General features: G+C 39.1%; 1 protein-coding gene across 9 annotated transcripts in view; it reads left to right on the plus strand.

The window, feature by feature from the left end:
* Positions 1-18,454, plus strand: part of SFXN1 (sideroflexin 1) — a 42,565-nt gene that overhangs the window by 23,565 nt on the left and 546 nt on the right. For 6 of the 9 annotated variants that reach the window (XM_064671798.1, XM_064671797.1, XM_064671792.1 and 3 more), the window contains 9 exons: positions 4,617-4,791; positions 5,431-5,601; positions 7,947-8,045; positions 9,368-9,443; positions 10,045-10,130; positions 11,315-11,442; positions 11,978-12,027; positions 16,664-16,713; positions 17,368-17,415. In XM_064671798.1, coding sequence (XP_064527868.1) covers positions 4,628-4,791; positions 5,431-5,601; positions 7,947-8,045; positions 9,368-9,443; positions 10,045-10,130; positions 11,315-11,442; positions 11,978-12,027; positions 16,664-16,713; positions 17,368-17,415 — 872 coding nt within the window. In that variant the 5' untranslated portion in view covers positions 4,617-4,627. The other 3 variants (XM_064671794.1, XM_064671799.1, XM_064671801.1) reach the window with 3 other exon arrangements.

An 18,454-nucleotide genomic window follows, 5' to 3' on the forward strand; every position in this document is an offset into this window, starting at 1 on the left:
TAATAAAACCTCCGTGTCAGTGCTGGGGACACACACAGTGCCAAAAACCATTCCTGGTCATGGGAATGCCGTGCCCTGCATTGTTAACTCGCTGGAGTGCAGCGGGAGCGGTTTTGCCCAGGACAGCTGATGCTCACCCAGACAATCCGGCAGCACGAGGCAGGATTTAGCTGCCGTTCTCCATGGGCAGTTTGGATACAGCCGCCCTGGTCTGGAAACTGAAAGGTTTAGTGATGTGACTGTGCCAGAGAGCATAGTCCTTTCTTTATTGCTCATTGAATTTAGTGGTGGGGACTGTCACCAGCTGCAAGGTTTGCAGGTACCAGAGCTTCTGTTAAATACCTTTCTAGTTGATCTGTTCTTTAAAACAGTGAAAATATGTCTAATTTCCTTCCTTACTGCGTGTTTTCCATGATAGATGTTAATTGTTTGACCATGTTACAACGCTGTCTTTTATCTTTTCCATTACTGCTGATCCTCCTCTGGGAACACGACCTCAAAGTGATATTTCACTATGGGTTACTACAGTAACTGATGTGTTTGTAAAATTCACGTTGTTTCCCAAATCCTCTGTTAATGCAATTGTTTGTGGAGGAGAGTTGTTTTGGTATCAGCTTGAGCAATTTTGCTGTACCTTTCCACCTTAACATTTCAGGTGCTGTTGATTCAAATGTTTGTCCTCTTTCAGGGTGGTCTCCCCTCTGTTGGTACTTACTGATAGCAGCAGGTGGGAACAATAAATTCAGGTGTTTATACATAAGCTCCTTAATTAGTTATTAGTAGTTATTGAGGTTTGCCTTCCTTAGTTGACTGTAACAAAGCAAACAGTTTTATCTCTGTTGTAGAGGAATTGTGGTTTTGCTTTCCAGTTCCTTTTCAAACTTTCTATTTATCTCAGGGTTCAGATGGATTTATTTAAATTTGATTTAACCAAAAAGTCCTTTATTTTTTCTTTACACAATTAAATTATGGATAATGAGAACTTAAATCTTGGGCATACTTAATACAGATGGAAAATTATGTCACTGAAGGTAGTGGAGTTACACCCTTAACAAAGCATTGTAGTCAAAATAATAATTAAATCTTAAGTTGTTTTATTACAGTGCCTTTGTTATTATTTGAATGGCCTATGCAAAAAGCAGCACCTCTCTGAAATTGTATCTGAAAATTGAGGTGACAGGTAGGTAAAATAGCGTTGCAGCAACTTATATTGAGGGTGTTGTACCTATTGGAGTTTTACGGCCTCACTGTTTAAATAAAAAAAAAATTTAAAAAAGCCATATAGTTCATAATGATGACTGTGTGGCTTATAGATAATATATTGATGAAACCATTTTTGTGCATAGTCACCATTTTTACTTTATAGTTGGACATTTTGTTTTATAAGAGGATCCCTTTGAAGTACCTCAGCATTTTATTAGCTTATGTTTTTGCTTTATGGGATTTATTTCCCTTTTCAGCATTTACTAATTGGGTCTGATAGGTCATGAGTAGCATCATACAGTCTCTTTTAAACAAGAGATGGGGCTTTTATTCTAAAAACATTTTGCTGGAAAACTTCTAAGTTTTCCAGACAGAAATTCCCTTGTCCTCTTCGGTGCTATTGTAACAGGTCTATGACTCAGAGTCCCAAGACTGGCAAACACAGCCACCCTTTTCACTTCACTGCAAGTTTTATGTGGTTCCAAATGATATTATTCCAGTATCTGAGTTCTTTTACACTCCTTTGTACGTGTGACACCAGCTCCTTCTCTGTGGGCATTGGTGGTCTGTCTGGTTCATTTTAAAGTTCTTTAGGGCAGCAATGTTCCTGCTTACCTACTAAAAGGGCAAATCAGTTATATCAGTCACATCACTGAGAAAAGAAAATGGGTTTGGGCACTTAAATAGCTTTCACCTAAAATTTTAACCCCCTTTTACATGAGATCTAACCTTTTTCAGGGTAGACAGCTGTCCTGCCCACACATCCTATGCAGGATTGGAGGCTATATACTGTCCTATCTTTATTAAGATTGGTAATAGTAAAGTCAGCGTTTTCTGTTGCCGCTTTTCTAAACACGCACAGTGAGTTCAAGCATGAACTTTTGTTATAGCACATGTATTAATGGATCTTGTCCATTTTCCTGGTAGGTTCCTTTTTGCTGCTGCAGCACTAACACTTCTTGGGTAGATTTACAAGGAGAAGGAAAGACCAAAGCATGTGCTGACATGCTCCTGCTAGCTTAGTCTGGCTAGTCTGGGTAACAGCAAGCAGAAAGGCATGGAAATAGGAATTTTACCTTGTGCTGGCAACCAGAGTGGTTGTGTATTGTCTTTGAGTTGCTTTTACTTTGCTAGAGTGTGTTGCAGCCACCCTGGTTACTCTCTTACCCCTACGGCTTAGATCTTGCTCTCTCTTCTGCCATCATGCCTGCAGATAGACAAGGGCTGAGAGTTTTTCCAGTTTACAGTAAGTTAGACCTCTCTTGCACCTCAATCTCTTGATTCTGGCATGTCAAAATGTTTAAATTAGCTATGCTCTATGATCCTTGTTCGTTGTTTTCCCTGCAGATTTAAGGCTAGGCCTCAAGATTTGTAAACCTTACTCCTCCTGCATCTGCAGATCTTGAACTTGAGCACAGTGGTCACCCAGGGTGATCACTGGTTAGTCTGTTGGAGGATCGTGGGAGTGCAGACCTTCCATGCTCCCTGACCTTCTGCTGTGCCTCTTCAACATCCTAACCCAGGAGACTGAGCTGACCTCACTTTGCTTTCACACAATCACAGGATGGGTCAGGTTGGAAGGGACCACAGTGGGTCATCTGGTCCCACATCCCTGCTCAAGCAGGATCATCCCAAAGCACATGGCACAGGATTGCATCCAGACAGTTTCCTGCCAAGGTACTAAGGTCTATCAGCATCAGAGCAGACATGGAGTAGGTCAAGTGGGGAGAGGATAAAAACAGGGTGTGAAAGTGTTGTATTCTGTGTTCTGTAGATCCACCTTGAACCATCTGCAGTGAAGGAAGATCTTTACTGTTTAGATTTCTTATTACTAAATTACTTGGTTTTGTGGACAGAAGTATCAGAAGGTTATAAAAACAATTCACAGACAACCCAGTAGTGTATATGCTAATCAGACTGAAAAGAAAGAACTAATCAGAGTGAAAAGAAAGAAAAGAGCTTTTATTTAAGGACTGCTTTATTCAGCATTCATTAGGCAGCTTTAAACATATTATCATAAGCTATCCTAAGCAGATTTTAATCTTTTCTTAATGAAACAGATAATTTAATTATAAAAATATTTTTACACTTGGACTTTCCTACAAATGACATACCAATAGGGAAGCATTCATAGAACAAGTTACCAGCCCTAGTGTCTAGATTGTTCTCTTTTTTTTGGTGGAAAAGAATTTTTGAATAAATGAGTGCACTTGCCTTCATAGGGCTTTGTAAAACCAGCAGTTCTCCCTTTAGACCAGAAGATGGACTGTTGTTTCACAATATGTAGCTGTTCATGGGAGGGAATTTTTAATTATAAAGTAGTAAGAAGGGGAAAAGAAATCTGAGGAGCATCTCCTGTTCAGATACTCTGCATGAGAATTTTGTTCTCCAAATCTGCCCTGAGTCATCTCTCATTTCCATGATCTATGTTCATCTGTGATGTGCCTGGTGAGAAATGTATCACATGAAAATAATCCTATTGATAAAAGGTCCTGTGCAATAATGAACTTAACAGTGAGGGAAATGTGAGTAGAAGAAGGGGACAAAGATTAGTTTCCCCTCCTGTACCACATTTACTGGCCTTGTGGAATTATAGAATCACAGAATGGTTTGGCTTGGAAGGGACTTTAAAGATCATCTCAGACAACCTCATGGTGTTCTTGAGTTAAGATGAAAATACACTTCAGTGGCAGCTTATGCTATATATATTAGTTGTCCTCATAATAATGATGTTTTTCCTATTAAAATGGATAAAATGCTGTGTGATATCATCTATATTTATATAGATCCAATTTCCCTCAGCCATTGAACAAGCATTATTTGGAGGATGTTCTTTTTTTAACTGGCTACTGAATATGTTGCAGAAATTTCTCTTAAGACAGTTAAAATTGGTATAGCTTGTGCTATGGAGGAACTGTCCTCCTTTCATTAGATGTTGAAGTAAACTTAGTCATCCTGAAGTATTTTTTAATTTTCTGGGCTTAATGCCCCATAAATGCAAAACTATGTTAGCTCAGTGTCCTTCCTTGTAGTTCTTTAACCATCTTTGAAGTATCATTAGGAGATCTGGTCATGTGTTCATAATGGGGCAGATTGTTGTATTATATAATCTCTGTGTTGTTAAAACATGGATTTAGAGAAATAACATTTATTAAAAGAACTTGGTGGGTTTGTGTTCCTAATTCTGTTTTGTTTTGGTAGGCCAGAGAAGTTAACTGGATTTTACTAAATATTTCTTCTGTTACTGCACTTCAGGCATCTCTTGAAATATTTGATTTCTTCTTCCCTTCAATACAGTATTTTCAACAAATTTTCAGGTTTTTTTTACTCTAAACATAACCACTTCTTGCAGGTTACAGATGCATTAGGAAATAAGTAGAATTCTGTTGCACATTTTTCTGTTTTCTTCACAGAGTTTTAGAAGATGTCAGCAGATATACCATTAAATATAAATATCAAGGAGCCCCGATGGGATCAGAGCACTTTTTCTGGACGAGCCAATCACTTCTTTACTGTAACAGACCCTCGGAATATTTTGTTGTCTGATGCCAAACTGGAAAATGCAAGGAAAATTGTGCATGATTACAGGTATGGCATTGACTGCTTCTACTGCTGACCCAAAAAACGTCCATGTCAATGATAAGTACGTGGTGATGTATTTAAAAGGAAACATTTAAAACACTGCTTTCATTGCACCACTCTTTTTTCTTACTTTGGAGCTTGAAACCCTTTTTTTAAAAAACAAATTTGCAAATGGATGGGGAAGAGTTGTGTCAACTGAGAACTCCTGTTAAGGGTTCTGAAATACAGAGGTGTCTAATTCTGAAAATAGTTTATATGACAGCAGAGCTTAAAACTTCCTCTTGTGTGTTGCATTGTTTGGAGCAAGTGGTGTCTTAAATACTCACCAAGTGAATTTTTAAAGTTTCACACTAATGGCTCCAGAGATTTTAGCTCTCAAATCTAGTACAGGTTTGAGTAAATACAGATTTGGTGCTGAATATATTGACTAAGCCAACATAACCACTGCTGGGAGCTTTGATTCTTTTTATTTCACCAGTCCATTTAAAAGGCAAAGAAGATCTACAAGCTAAGTGTGAGGCTTGATTAACTTAGAGTGAACATCCCAAAATCCTCTGATGCCACACTTCTCACAGGAGGTTGCAGCATTTTATAACAGTTGTGCTTTTTGCTGTTGTGTTATTTTGTTTTTTAACTTGTCCCAAGACTAGGTATTGTAGCACCTGGCTTGACAGAAGATGAGTTGTGGAGAGCAAAATACATCTATGATTCAGCCTTTCACCCAGACACTGGTGAAAAGATGGTCTTGATTGGCCGAATGTCTGCTCAGGTCCCCATGAACATGACCATCACAGGTTGTATGATGACCTTTTATAGGTAAGGGATGGCAGTATAACACATGAAATATTTGCCTACAAATTAGATACGTGAAAGTCAATGTTATTGTTAAAAGTTTTATAATAACTGGTTTTGAATGTAAATTTTTGCTTCCTTTTCTCTTCTCTCTTCACATTCCCTCACACTGATTAACGGTTCCCTCTAGAAGTAGTTATGAAATAAGCCCTTAGCATCCTTCACCATCCCACTTTTCCTGAAACTGGGAAATGTTCCAAAATCCCATCTGTGTAGGAGAGTTGTGAGGAGGACAAAGAGGAGGAGATACTTGGGAATGTCTAACCTTGTTGGTCTGGCATGCAGGATGTTCTGTCTGCCACGTGAGTACTCAGTATGCTTCAGTCCATCGGTCATCGAGTTCCTCCAGCTCCCCTTTGATCCCTACATATCCTCAGAGGTTCTGGAATCCAGTGAAGTCCACAGCAGGAGCCAATGTGATCTTTTAGCAGCCTCTATGTTAAATATTTTTTGGCACAATGCTTGGTCAGCAGGAACTGCTCAGAGAAAATAGCAGTGGAGTTTTGAATGCTGAGATTGTACAAACTCGACACACACCCCAGACAGGGGCCCAGCTCCCTTTACAACACGTGTGTGTTGTAAAAAACAGTCAATAATATGAATAAAACCCTCAGTGCAGCTGCCTATTCCCAAGCACTGCCTCCTGTTAACTGCTTATTCTCTTACACATGTTCTGTTATTCTTATAACACATAGAGCAGCTCTGTATCTTTTCTTTGCATTATTGCTCAAATTCACAACTAGGTGATTTACTAGCCTGGAAGGCATTGGTTCCTTTGGGCCAAATCCTCAGCACTGCAGACAGGACTGTTTAGAAGTCCTTGGATGATGCAGTGTATCCTCTCTGTCACTGTACATCACATGCTCTGTTTACTGCTAGACACTGGAAGAAGCAAAATCCCTGTTATACCTGTGAGGGCTCTTCTATGTGCAGTAAGACAGTGTGAGTCACACCTAAACCTTAGAGCAGGCCTAACATCCTCTATACACCAGTAGCAAGGAAAAAGGAAAAGATGACTCAGGAAAAGAGTTGCACATGCACAGGAAGAAAGGAGGACAAACAGCAGCAGTGATGGAAAAAATCCAACTGGTTTATCACTGTTACTTTGGCATCTCAGATACTGGAAACCAGAGGGAATAATGATACATTCCCAAATCTCCTGAATCTTTCAATTTTTTTGCAATTTAAAGAAATGACATACCTTCCCAATTCAGAATGTCATGACAGACACACATCTTCTGCTCTAGCATCTATTCCTTGCTTCGCCCTGTTACAGAATAATTGGTACAACTGTTGCTGCTTCTTTAGCCCTCAGTTTCCATATCAGCCCTCTGATGAAAATCACATTCCTGTTGCAGCTGCTGCCTGTGTTATTAAATAATTTCATTAAATATAAGCTTTAGAGTCCTATGAAACATTATTTTAATGATCAAGAAATAGTTTTCAGTAGCAACTGTTACTTTTAGTGGCCTGGTTCCCCCAGACGAAATTTTGGTGGAGCAGAATCTTCAGTGATGTCTCCACTGTGGACAGAGATTGTGGTCTGAGTGCACAAACACATAATTTTCCCATGGTATACTCTCCTTGTAAAATGATTATATCTGCAGTTTAACAAGGGACCACACCAGCCTGTTAAATGGATACTCTGCAACTGGTACAGCACGTATTTTTTTCACTGCCTCCTACCTATGCTCACTAACTGGCACCTTTTTGTCATGCTGTATTGAACCAGACTAATTTGTGTTATGTATCTCTACTTAAACATGCAGATATTTTAATGAAAATAATTTTTCATTTTGGATTTGCCTCTTTTAATCTGGTTGTACATGGGACTGAATGTTTGTCGCAGAGGTTTATTAAAACAATGGCATTATGTTAGCTTTTTGAAGACTGAAGGGATAAACCCTGGCTCCTAAAATCCACCTCTCAGTCACTTATGGAGCTTCCAAAGAGAACTAGCAGACTGTAGAGGAATAATAACCCTGGAAAAGCATTCTGGAAATTAGAGCATTTCCTGTTCCTCTGGGTGTTTTTTATAGAGAGGTTTGCTGTAATGCTTTTATTATTACAACAAACCTTTGTCCCAAGTGAACCTTGCTAGTTAATTACAATGGTTTTAAATTCTTCTCCTAGAAGAATTCTTGATAATAAGACAGTATCTCATCTACTGTATTGATTCATTTAAATAAACAAGAACCTCTGCATGGTTACTGCTTGCAGTGGCTTTTCTTCATTTGCCATGATTTTTCTGTGCTATTGATTCAACTGCGGTTTTAATAATAATAATTACAATTGTTTCTCTTTTCAAGAACGACACCAGCAGTGCTTTTCTGGCAGTGGATCAACCAGTCCTTCAATGCTGTAGTAAATTACACCAACAGGAGCGGGGATGCCCCAATCACTGTCAGGTCAGACACTGAACCATAATTCTGAACATAATTCTGATGAGTTTACAAATTGCTCTCTGATGTACTCGAACATGGTTGGGCATTAAAGTTTGAGGTGAGAGAAGGCTTAAGTTTTCCCATCTATACTCATTATTAATTTGATATGCACCAATGAGAATTCTGAGAATGACAAAGGCAAGAACTCCATTTCTGCCATTAAAGACAAGCCCCCGAGCACCTTGATCATGAGCTCTTAACAGTGTAGGATTTAGCAGGAGTCTGTGTTGTAGGGCTCAGCCAACCATTTGCAAGTGCCTCATCAGTTTGGTGTCATACCAGCATATTTCTAAGCTGATATTTTGGACCTTTAGGTGTGTTACTGTGTCACCTTCTCAGTGCACAGCACACACCACACTGAAAGCTTATTTACAAAAAGAGGTTCCTGCAAGGAAATGGTCTGTGCTTCTTTCTGTGTGATGGCAAAAAGAGAGACTAAATAGATGCAGAAAGCTAGAAATCTCAAGCTGAAAAAGGGGAAATCAAACTGAAAGAGGGGAAATTTAGGTTAGATATACAGAAGAAATTCTTCCCTGTGAGGGTGGTGAGGCACTGGAACAGGTTGCCCAGAGAAATTGTGGATGCTCCATCTCTAGAAGTGTTCAAGGCCAGGTTGGATGGGGCTTGGAGCAACCTGGTTTAGTGGAAGGTGTCCCTGGCCATGGCATGGTAGTAGAACAAGATGTACTTTAAGGTCCTTCCAACCCAAACCATTCCGTGATTCTATGAATAGAAAACTGGAATTGCAGTGCTTGACTTTCTGGTTTTGGGGCTGACTTGCTTAATGATGGCCAGGAGAAAGCCATGGATTCAAGCATTTACAGACACCTCCTAGCTGGGAAGTATGTACAGTGTGGTTTAGAGCAGTGTTTGCAGCTTAGCTGTCTGAATGTATGGGGTTTGGTATGGTTTATTTTAATTACTATTCTAGACACAGCCTTAGAAATCCAAACTGATTTTATTAGGTTAAGCAATTGGGAAATTAAATAGAGAACTAATCCTTCAAGGTGTTCATTTAGACACATGAAAAAATGCTGAACAGGCACAACCAGCAGAACCCGATTCAATATTACAATGCTGCTTGATAGATGACTTTACTGCTAGTGAAATAAAATGGTTTAATTTAGGGTCCTTTTAGGTCTTCCCTCCACATCTTATTGCAGTAGCACAAAAAGGTCTACTTCTTAACTTCGGGGGGGGCGTAACTACATGTGTGAAATGTGATTATTTTTAAAAGTGACATAAATGTAGTTGTGCATGTGCAAACGTTTTAATTTCTCTTTTAGCCAGCTGGGAACAGCCTATGTTTCTGCCACCACCGGTGCTGTCGCAACAGCTTTAGGACTTAATGCACTAGCGAAGGTACTGCTGTATTTTTTTCCATTCTCACTAGACTGTGGTGCTCTGTGAGATGTTTGCAGCTCATTTCTGCTCTAGTGTATCTGTGTCATGTGAACAGCTCCCACTATGTAGTTCTGATGGCCTTTGGCAGCTCCTTTCTCTACATCACAACCTTATTTTTTCCCCATGTAGAAGGTTTTATATATGTTTTTCAAAGAGCCTGCCCTCACATATGTCAGACAGCCTTGTGTTTGGTTAATGCACACTGTACCTAATAAGGTGCCTTTTTTGCAGTTTCTTTTTCACATGTCAAAGGCATTTAATAGTACTTGCAAGTTAATTGGAGTGGAGATGTAATTACACTTCCCCATGATGCTACTAAATTCAGAATGATTTCGCCACTCTCCTGCCACTGCTCACTCCTGAGAGAAGCATTTGTGACTTATTTCATGTTTATTGTTTTTCTACCTCTGCCCCACCAGTGAGTTTTCACTGAATTTTAATGTAAAGGAAGTAGGTCTGGTCTGTGATTATCAGATGAAGCATTTGAATATGACCTTTGGGAAAGCCAGTGATTATGTAAATCTTTTCTTTTCCTTTTTCCCCCCTCTGTGTTTTACAGCGCGTCTCACCTCTTATAGGACGGTTTGTTCCTTTTGCTGCTGTTGCTTCTGCAAACTGCATTAATATTCCACTAATGAGACAAAGGTAGGAAAAAGAACAAAGATCACTCATGTGGAAGAAAGGATGTTACTGAGTTTGTAGATCAGCAAGTTATTAAGTAAGGGACATTCTATATCTTTAGCTTGTTTCAGACCTTGCAAAAACCTCATGCAGGATCTTGTTTTGACAGATTGTTTGTGGCAGGTATAAAATAGAATATCCTCATTCTCTTCAGGTAAATATCCATAGAGTTCTTCAGTCTTGGATCTCAGAAGCCAATTACTGATCCTTCAAAACTTGATCAACATGGATCCTGGAGTACAGACTCCACTTTGAAAGAATACAGTAATTTGAAAAATGGTGCTTCAAATCACACATGCAGAACTTAATCATAGAAGTCAGGCTCTGCAGTTCTGTTCGATCATCTGAGATTACAAAAATACGCAGTTTGTCAGAAACAAGCTTTCATGTGTTCTGATTTGACATGGAGTAAGAATAGTAGTAGGGAAAAACAAATTAAAAGCATCCTCTTAAGGTTAAAAAAGGGAATATTTAACTTTTGTATTTACAATGGAATTTGATCCTTGGTACTATTTTATCTTTTATAAAATATGAAGAGAAGAATAAAGACAGTCAGGATACCTGCAGTGCTCTCTGCTTCTCCCAGTATGAGTTTAACACCTAACCCTGCTCTTGAGCAAAAGACCTAATAGAGAATAATGCAGCTACAGAAATGTAGTTTGTGCATCATTTTATACTTGCAAATATATTCTTAGTGGTTGAAATGAAAACTCAGACTCTAGAACGCCAGAGGGGAATTTTCACATAGACAGTGAAACTAATCTTCTGTATTCCATGAGCTGTCTGTCGGAAACAACTGATAAGGCAATCCAGAAAATTCCATTTTTCCAAAGTGCTCTTTGAAGGAGCTTTTCTTTTCTGTGTGCTACAGAGTAAAACACATCTCCTTTCTCCCTTTCTTGGAAGTGTGACCAGGTTCAAGCAGCAGATTGTTGTTACAAATATTCAGTTGATAACTTTCCAGCATATTTTTCCCTGGATTTTTCTCTTTTGAAATTTTTTGTGCTGAAGAGTGTTACAAACAGGCTTAGAAAATAAAATAAAACACATCAGTCTTATAATTGACAATCTGAAGGGATAAAAGGTGACAAAAAAGGGTGAATAAGTTCACCTCAAGCACTGCTTTATTTTTACTCCTTATTCAACAGAGAAATCAAGTTTGGAATCCCCGTCACAGATGAGGATGGGAACAGAGTGGGTGAATCATCCAAAGCAGCTCAGCAGGCAATCACCCAGGTGGTTATCTCAAGGATTCTTATGGCTGCTCCTGGAATGGGTAAGAATAACTGCAGTCCTGTGCAGCTCCTGTTTGTCAGTTCCTAATGTGAGAGAGAGCTTCAGTCCTAAGTGATTTTTCTCAGAGGCCAGATTGCCTCACAGTTCCTCAGGCAGTGTTTGCCTTTCTGGTAAGAAGTTCCCCAGAGAAATGTACGTTTCTCACTGTGAAATCATCCAAAGTGTGTTACACTGAAGTGCAGCAGAAAAGCTCCTGGGATGCTTTTGCAGAAATAATACAGATAGCAAAGGAATGGTAGCAAATTTTACTTGCTTGGAATTGATTTAGTGCTCTTGTCCAGTGCTGAGTTACTGAGCTCAGGTTTAGTTACATATGCAATTAAAAGTTTTGCTTATTGGGAGAATTTAACTCTGTAAATACCAGTTCTGTATCTTGAACTGGCAATGTGCAACAAAAACTCAATGAATGACAAAAGGCTGTGAAAATTGTGTTAAGGTGTTAGTTCAGCTAAACAGAAAATGAAAACAAAGTGCTTTTTTCTCCAAGGTTAATGCATTTTTCATCTTACTTGCAGCAATTCCTCCCTTCATAATGAATACATTGGAAAAAAGAGCCTTTTTAAAGGTTAGTCTTACATAATCTATGCATTTCAGATCCTAAGCTAATATTTTAATGAATATAAAATACTTCCTGAGGCTTCTTATTTGCCTCCCAAACACTGTGGGAGCACATCCCTGTAGAACTTGCTTTACAGCTGTCGCTTGCTTTCTGCCTTTCTCAGAGATAGCTTGGTTCTTTTTATCACAATGTAAAATGACATTGAGAAAATAGGAACTTTTTTGTTGTTATTTTCATGATTGTTCTTAAAATGCACAGTTCCTCCTTTGAAATCTACCTTCCTTATACTCAGTCTTGGAATAGAGTTTATGGGGGAGAAGTGTGAACATTTTAATAATGCTGTTTTTTTCAGGAGAGCAGTAAGGAGGCTTTGCTTAGCTGCTGTAGTAGCAATCTGAGGTGGGAAACAAGAACTCTCTTTTGAAAAAATTTCTTTTGAAAATCATCCCTTAAAATTTACTGGATTTATAGTGCAGTATAGGCATAGAATGGCCATTCTTCATCAAAGATTACTTATTTCCTCTGTTCTGTTTATGCTAATGTAGCATGAAGCCAAACCCCTGGTGTAAGTAAATCCATAACCTGCACCAACATTATGCACTCTGTGTGCATGAGAGGGTAAAGAACAATAATGAAATGAGTCTTAGGGTTGTCTACTACAAGAGAAATAATATTCAAATGAGGAGGTCTTTCATTTTTTTACCTGTAAAGGGAGTTTCATGTTCACCAGCTGATATCACTGATTTAATTATTGCGTAGCTCCAGGCAAAGTCTCTGCCTGTGAAATCCACCTAACAAGCTTAAGAGAATCTATCTCCTTCCTGGTGGAAAAAGTTTGAAAAAAAAGCATGGTCTGAATCTTCAGACCCTCCCTTGGAAAAGTGTGTGGGGACTGGGAGGACAAGCAGGTGGAGTTGCCTGTTTTGTTTGTCTAAAATGTGTAAATTATACCTCTTACTATTTCTATGCTTCCTTTTACCTGTGCAGTGAGATTACATAGTTAGGCACACCATTTTAAAGTGCTTCTGTAGATATAAAAGAGGAACAGGTTGCCCAGGGAAGCTGTGGCTGCCCCATCCCTGGAAGTGTTCAAGGCCAGGTTGGACAGGGCTTGGAGCAACCTGGTGTGGTGGAAGGTGTCCATCAATTAATGCTATCAGTTCAGCTGGCAAACACGTAACATTGTGAAGAAGTTGCAGCAATCCTCAGGGTTTGGAGGCAAATATCTGTTGGTTTTGTGTGGTATAATCCATATAAGGGTGTTGTGAATTTTTCAGATCAGCAAAAATGAGCGATTTCTTCAGTGACTACTCAGTGGTCTTTGGTACCATCATGACCATTTATGCTCACCTGTTCCTCTCCCTCAGCCTGAGAGACTGTGAGTTCAGGTGAAACACTGCTCTGCAGGTAGTCAGTGGTAACACTTGGTAGAGATTAGTATTAAACCACTGTACTTTTAACAAACAGCTTCTGCATGTCCTCTTGAGATTCCAGAAGCACCATCCCATTCACAGCACTCCAACACCATCCCTGCAATGCTTTTCTAACTCACTGTCCTTGGCCTTTGCTTTGCACACTACCACCCTTGGAAATAATTCCTGAATGCTTGCCAAAGCCTTTTAAGCAACACACAAGGCCAGAAAATAGGCAAATGGTTGTGAAATGATAAAAAAAAATAGAACGATGGTCTGCAGTCACACAGAAGGAAATGTTCCTTGAATGCTGGTCTGTAATAGCAGCCTGTCATCCTCTGATATTTGAAATGAGATGTAGGTCATGTAGCACTATTCATCCCCCCACATCCCCCAATGTTTTGCACTAAGACATCGGTGTGAATTAACAGTATTCCCAAAAGTTATCGCTAGAAAATGAATCAAGAATGGTTTTGAAACACAAGCACATACTTACAGCTTCAAAAAGCATCTAATTATTTCTGACTTTAAAAAGTGTTTTTATATGTACATCTGATTTTGCTGTAGGTTTCAGCAGCAGCTTTGGGGCCCTTTTAGGTGATTATGCAGTGTTCTAGTAATTGATTAAGCTGCATAATGTCTGGTTTCGTTATCCCTACTGACATACACCTGACTAGCTCTTTGTAAAACCAAGGTATTTTACCTGCTGCAGCAGGAGGATCCATAAACAACCTTGCTCTGAGGCATAGCATTTACTGAGTTTACTTACAAGTCACTTTTCTCCTAAGGAAAGAAATTGGGTTTTTCCATAAAAATTTACAAAAACTCAAACACTGAAGTTTTAATTTGTATTATTACTCTTGCAGCTTCAGCTTCAGTTTCTCTCCTGTTCTGCATACTGTATTAACATGCAAGTTTTTCCAGAAATTTCCTCATATATCTTTAAAACAAGTTCTTTGGGGTCTCTTAGTCTGCAACTGAAATCTGTATTCAAAACTGGTAAAAACCAGAACAGAGAGCTTTTTTTTCAAGCATTGTTCTTGAATGTCTTATGCCCTGCAGTCTTCCGTACATTCCTAATTTCACTGTCATTCATTTAGTTGTTTTTTTTTAAAACAGGCAGAGCTGGCCTGGGAAAGCTGGCAGATTTTTATATCCAACAATGAAAGGAAACAGTTAGAAAAAAGATGATTCTCTTTAAAGCTTTTGTTTGCTTAATTATCATTTCTCCATTTTCTCTGTTTGCACTAACCACTAAAATGTCATAAAGACATCTGGAAATCAGATCCTGATTCATTGGGAACTGCCTTCTTCCAGAGTTAATGGATAGTTCTCTAACACAGTCAATTCTTCTGCTGTCTGTCGTGTGCTTCTCCATTTTATCTCTTTGTAGGGGTGTGCAGCCTGCGTTTAAGTTTTGTTTTATTGCTTTGTTTCCTGGGCAACTCCAGTTCTTAATATTGACCTCTCACAGTGTTAAGAGTTTTTCCTCACCATCTTTCTTGATTAGCGCGGTCTGGTAACATTCTGGAAAAAGCAAGGCTGTAACTCAGATCAAGTTGGCAAAAACTGTTCTAGCACGTGAACTAGATGTTGTTTACAGAGTCTGTACGAGACAACACCAAAGGCATGAGGCCATCTATTCCTCTCATGGCACCTTCCAGGAGCCTTTTCAGTTATACAATTATATTTGGGGCTTTTCTGTTCTGTATTTTAGGTCCCACATTCCCACTGCAATGTGCAGCATCCCTCTCCCTTCCTTCTCAGAGACAGAAGTCATTTGCAGTAGAGAGTTTGTGTTCACATCTCGTCACGGACTCTCCCGATATATAAAATGTAAAGAATTTTGGGTGAATTTATCTCATCTGAGAGTCAAATGAAGGTGTTTAGGGAATGCCAGAACAGCAAAGCTCTGCTGCCTTCACTCTTCACCCTTCCTGCTGTTCCTGTCTGTTCCCATTTGTTATCTGTTGTTGCAGGTGATTGCTGAATTGCACAGTTCTTCCTGCACTCATTTCTGGATAACAGATTGACTCCAGGAAAAAAAATAAAGAGAAGCAGTCTCCTACATCATTTCTTCTCCCTCAGGGTCTGGAGAAAGTTTACTCCACACAGGCTTGTTTTCTCTGCCTTCTCCACTGCTGTGACCTTCCTCAGCCCTCAGCTTTGTCCTCCTGAGCTTTCTACATCTCCTTTGTCCATTTCTGTTCTCAACTAGTGCCCAGCTTTTGTTCCCCAGCTTCCCCTCTAACTTCTGTATCTTGAGAAATGCTACTTGCAGAAACAAACATCTTCATTGAAAACATCATCCACTGCATCATGTGATTTTTAACTCATGAGCTGTTTTGTTTTAAAATCCCCTTCGTGTTTTCATGGCAGCTGTGTAAGTCCTGCTTTTGAGACACTGCTTTTAGTGTAGCAGCAGTGTCCCTTGAACAGATCTGGGTTTACTTCACTAGTAATGGATTTCAACTAAAATTCTAACATGGGGGGGAGCGGGTTCTTAAATATTTTAAAAGCCTGCAAAAAAGCTCTATTTCTTGGCATATATTCAAGTTCTGCAAAAGTTATAGTAATGAAGATTATGCTAAAAATGCATCCATAGGTTATTAGTTGCTTTCTCAGCTACGTTTCCCCGATCCTTCAGCCCTTTTTTCTTTCAGTGAAAGGTGAACTCTTGCAGGACTGGAGTGTTGCTACAGGGACAACTTCCTACACATCAAGGGAAATCATATGACAGGACAAGACTGAGAGAGGCAGACTTACCTTTTTCCTTGACATCTCCCTTGTTTATGGGTGGTGGTTCCAGTTGCACATTAAAACCATTTGATGTCACCAAAGGAGCTGTAACCCAGACGAAGCTCTTCCTTGGAATGCCTGGGCAAAATTCACTGAGCCCTTTAGAGATGTAGCACCACACCAAATTTCAGCTGTCCTGCTACTGTGGGCTTGTGTGACTCAGAGAGAAAGCCCAGGGGCTCAGCATCACATCCTAAATCAATCAGGATCACAATGTATGTTGTTTCCACTGGGAATTTCCTTACTACTTTTTAAAAGGGATTTGGCTCTCAAACTGGAGCTCAGCTTTAAGGTACACTGCCTGTGGGTTTGCCTTCATGTCCAAGGGTCTTTTAGGTGCAAAATCTGTCTCTTAGAAAACAAGAATTCCAGAAAGGGGAAAGGGAGAAGATAAGATACCATACTCACTGTGTATGGTTTGTTTTCAACAGAGATATCCTTGGTTGAGTGCTCCCATTCAAGTTGGATTAGTTGGAGTCTGGTAAGTGATTTTTTTGGGTTGGGTCTGCTATTTTAAGAGATACTTGTAGGTTTTTTGAGAGAGTAGCAATATTTGCACTTTGTTCAAAGAAAAAAAGGTTGAGAGGGTCAATGAGGCTGCAGCAGTTACTTCACTTCCATCTCTGTAACTGATAATACCATGTTAAAAACAAAAAAGCCATTAGAAAGGAAGAAGCTGCCAAGAAAAGCAGAGGGAGGGAGGAAAGGAGTGGCAAAAAAAGGCATGTGGCAGCTTGATTAGAAAAGGTACTTTGGCTGCTACCTCCATAAAGTCAGTGGAATCTAATCCTGAAGGCTGATGAATTCTTGAAACATTTGGTTAATAGAGAGTTTAATTTGCTGTGTCTAGCACTATCTGGTGTCCTGCACACTAATGTAAAACACTGTAAGGACATCAAATGATACTTTTAGACACATTTGGAAGCATGGTATTGATAGATTTAGTACTACATAATAGGTAAATTATTTAATAAGGTACAATGCAGAGAGAAGTAAACATAGCACTTTGTGGAATGTTACCTCACTGTGTACAAAAAAAAACCAAACTGGAAACCTTTTTACCTAATCATGCATAAGGTTTTTGAATTCTCTTTTAGCACCCTAAATATTGTAATCCCATTTTTGTCTCCTCTAGTCTCGTGTTTGCAACTCCCCTGTGTTGTGCACTGTTTCCTCAGAAAAGGTGGGTATTGCTGTTATTATTTTCACTGTAATGTTACACTGCAGATCCGTGCACAGACAGAAGCAAAGGGTCAAGCATTGCCTGGTCAAGCACACAGTTTTATTTCCCACACAACAAAGGTGATAAACAAGAGAATATACAGAAAAGTAATACCTATGTTACTCATCAGTAATATATAATAGTTGTTTACAAACCCCTAGCAGCTCAAGATGAGATTTATAATATATTCATGTCCAGGAAGGTTACGGATGCATTAAATACAGTAAGAGCCCATTTTATTTTCAGCTGGAAACTCTTCTAGTTATACAGAACAGCATTGGACTATCTGTGCTTATTTGTAATTTGATTAATATTTCTTAAGAAAGACTTTTTCATCAATACAAAAATAGCTCAGTACTGAAAACTGTCTTATAGTGAAAATTGTTTCTAGCTGAAATAATGATGAAGCCTGAATGAGTTATTTACAAATTAACTTAGCTCAATTTGGTATGTAGTATGGACAGGGCCTTAAATTCAGCTGAGCTGTCCCTCATATTAATAACAGTTGTCTAAACAGACTGCCAGATGTAGCTTAAACAATCCAAGCTGGAGCTGAATCCATTAAAAAAAGTACTGAACAACTAAGGTAGCTTTGACTTCCAGAAAACAATACCCAATTTTCATCAGATGCAATTGTTCGAGTACAACAGATCCTTCTGACACCATCTGTTTCCCTGCTTGGCCTGGGACAGAGAGCTGTGGTAAACAAGTGTCACTAGGCTACCTGGAGATGACTTGACAAACCAGCCTAGGACACGTGGTACAGGTCTTGATTTTAGCCAGGGCTCTTCAGTTCAGAGGAAGACCTTGAACTGTGTTCAGGAAATTGCAGCTATTCAAATAACCTGGCAGCTTAATTCACTTTACTGTGAACTGGTTCTCATAAAAGTAAACCTTTTATTGAACTGAATAAATCAGGTGGTAAGTTAAATAGGTGTTTTTATTATATTTAATAAAAACACCTTTAGGAAGGTAAGTTTCTCTTGCCAGCTACAAGTTA

The sequence above is a fragment of the Pseudopipra pipra genome, chromosome 15 (genome assembly GCF_036250125.1).
Source record: "Pseudopipra pipra isolate bDixPip1 chromosome 15, bDixPip1.hap1, whole genome shotgun sequence".
In the NCBI taxonomy this organism is placed as follows: Eukaryota; Metazoa; Chordata; class Aves; order Passeriformes; family Pipridae; genus Pseudopipra; species Pseudopipra pipra.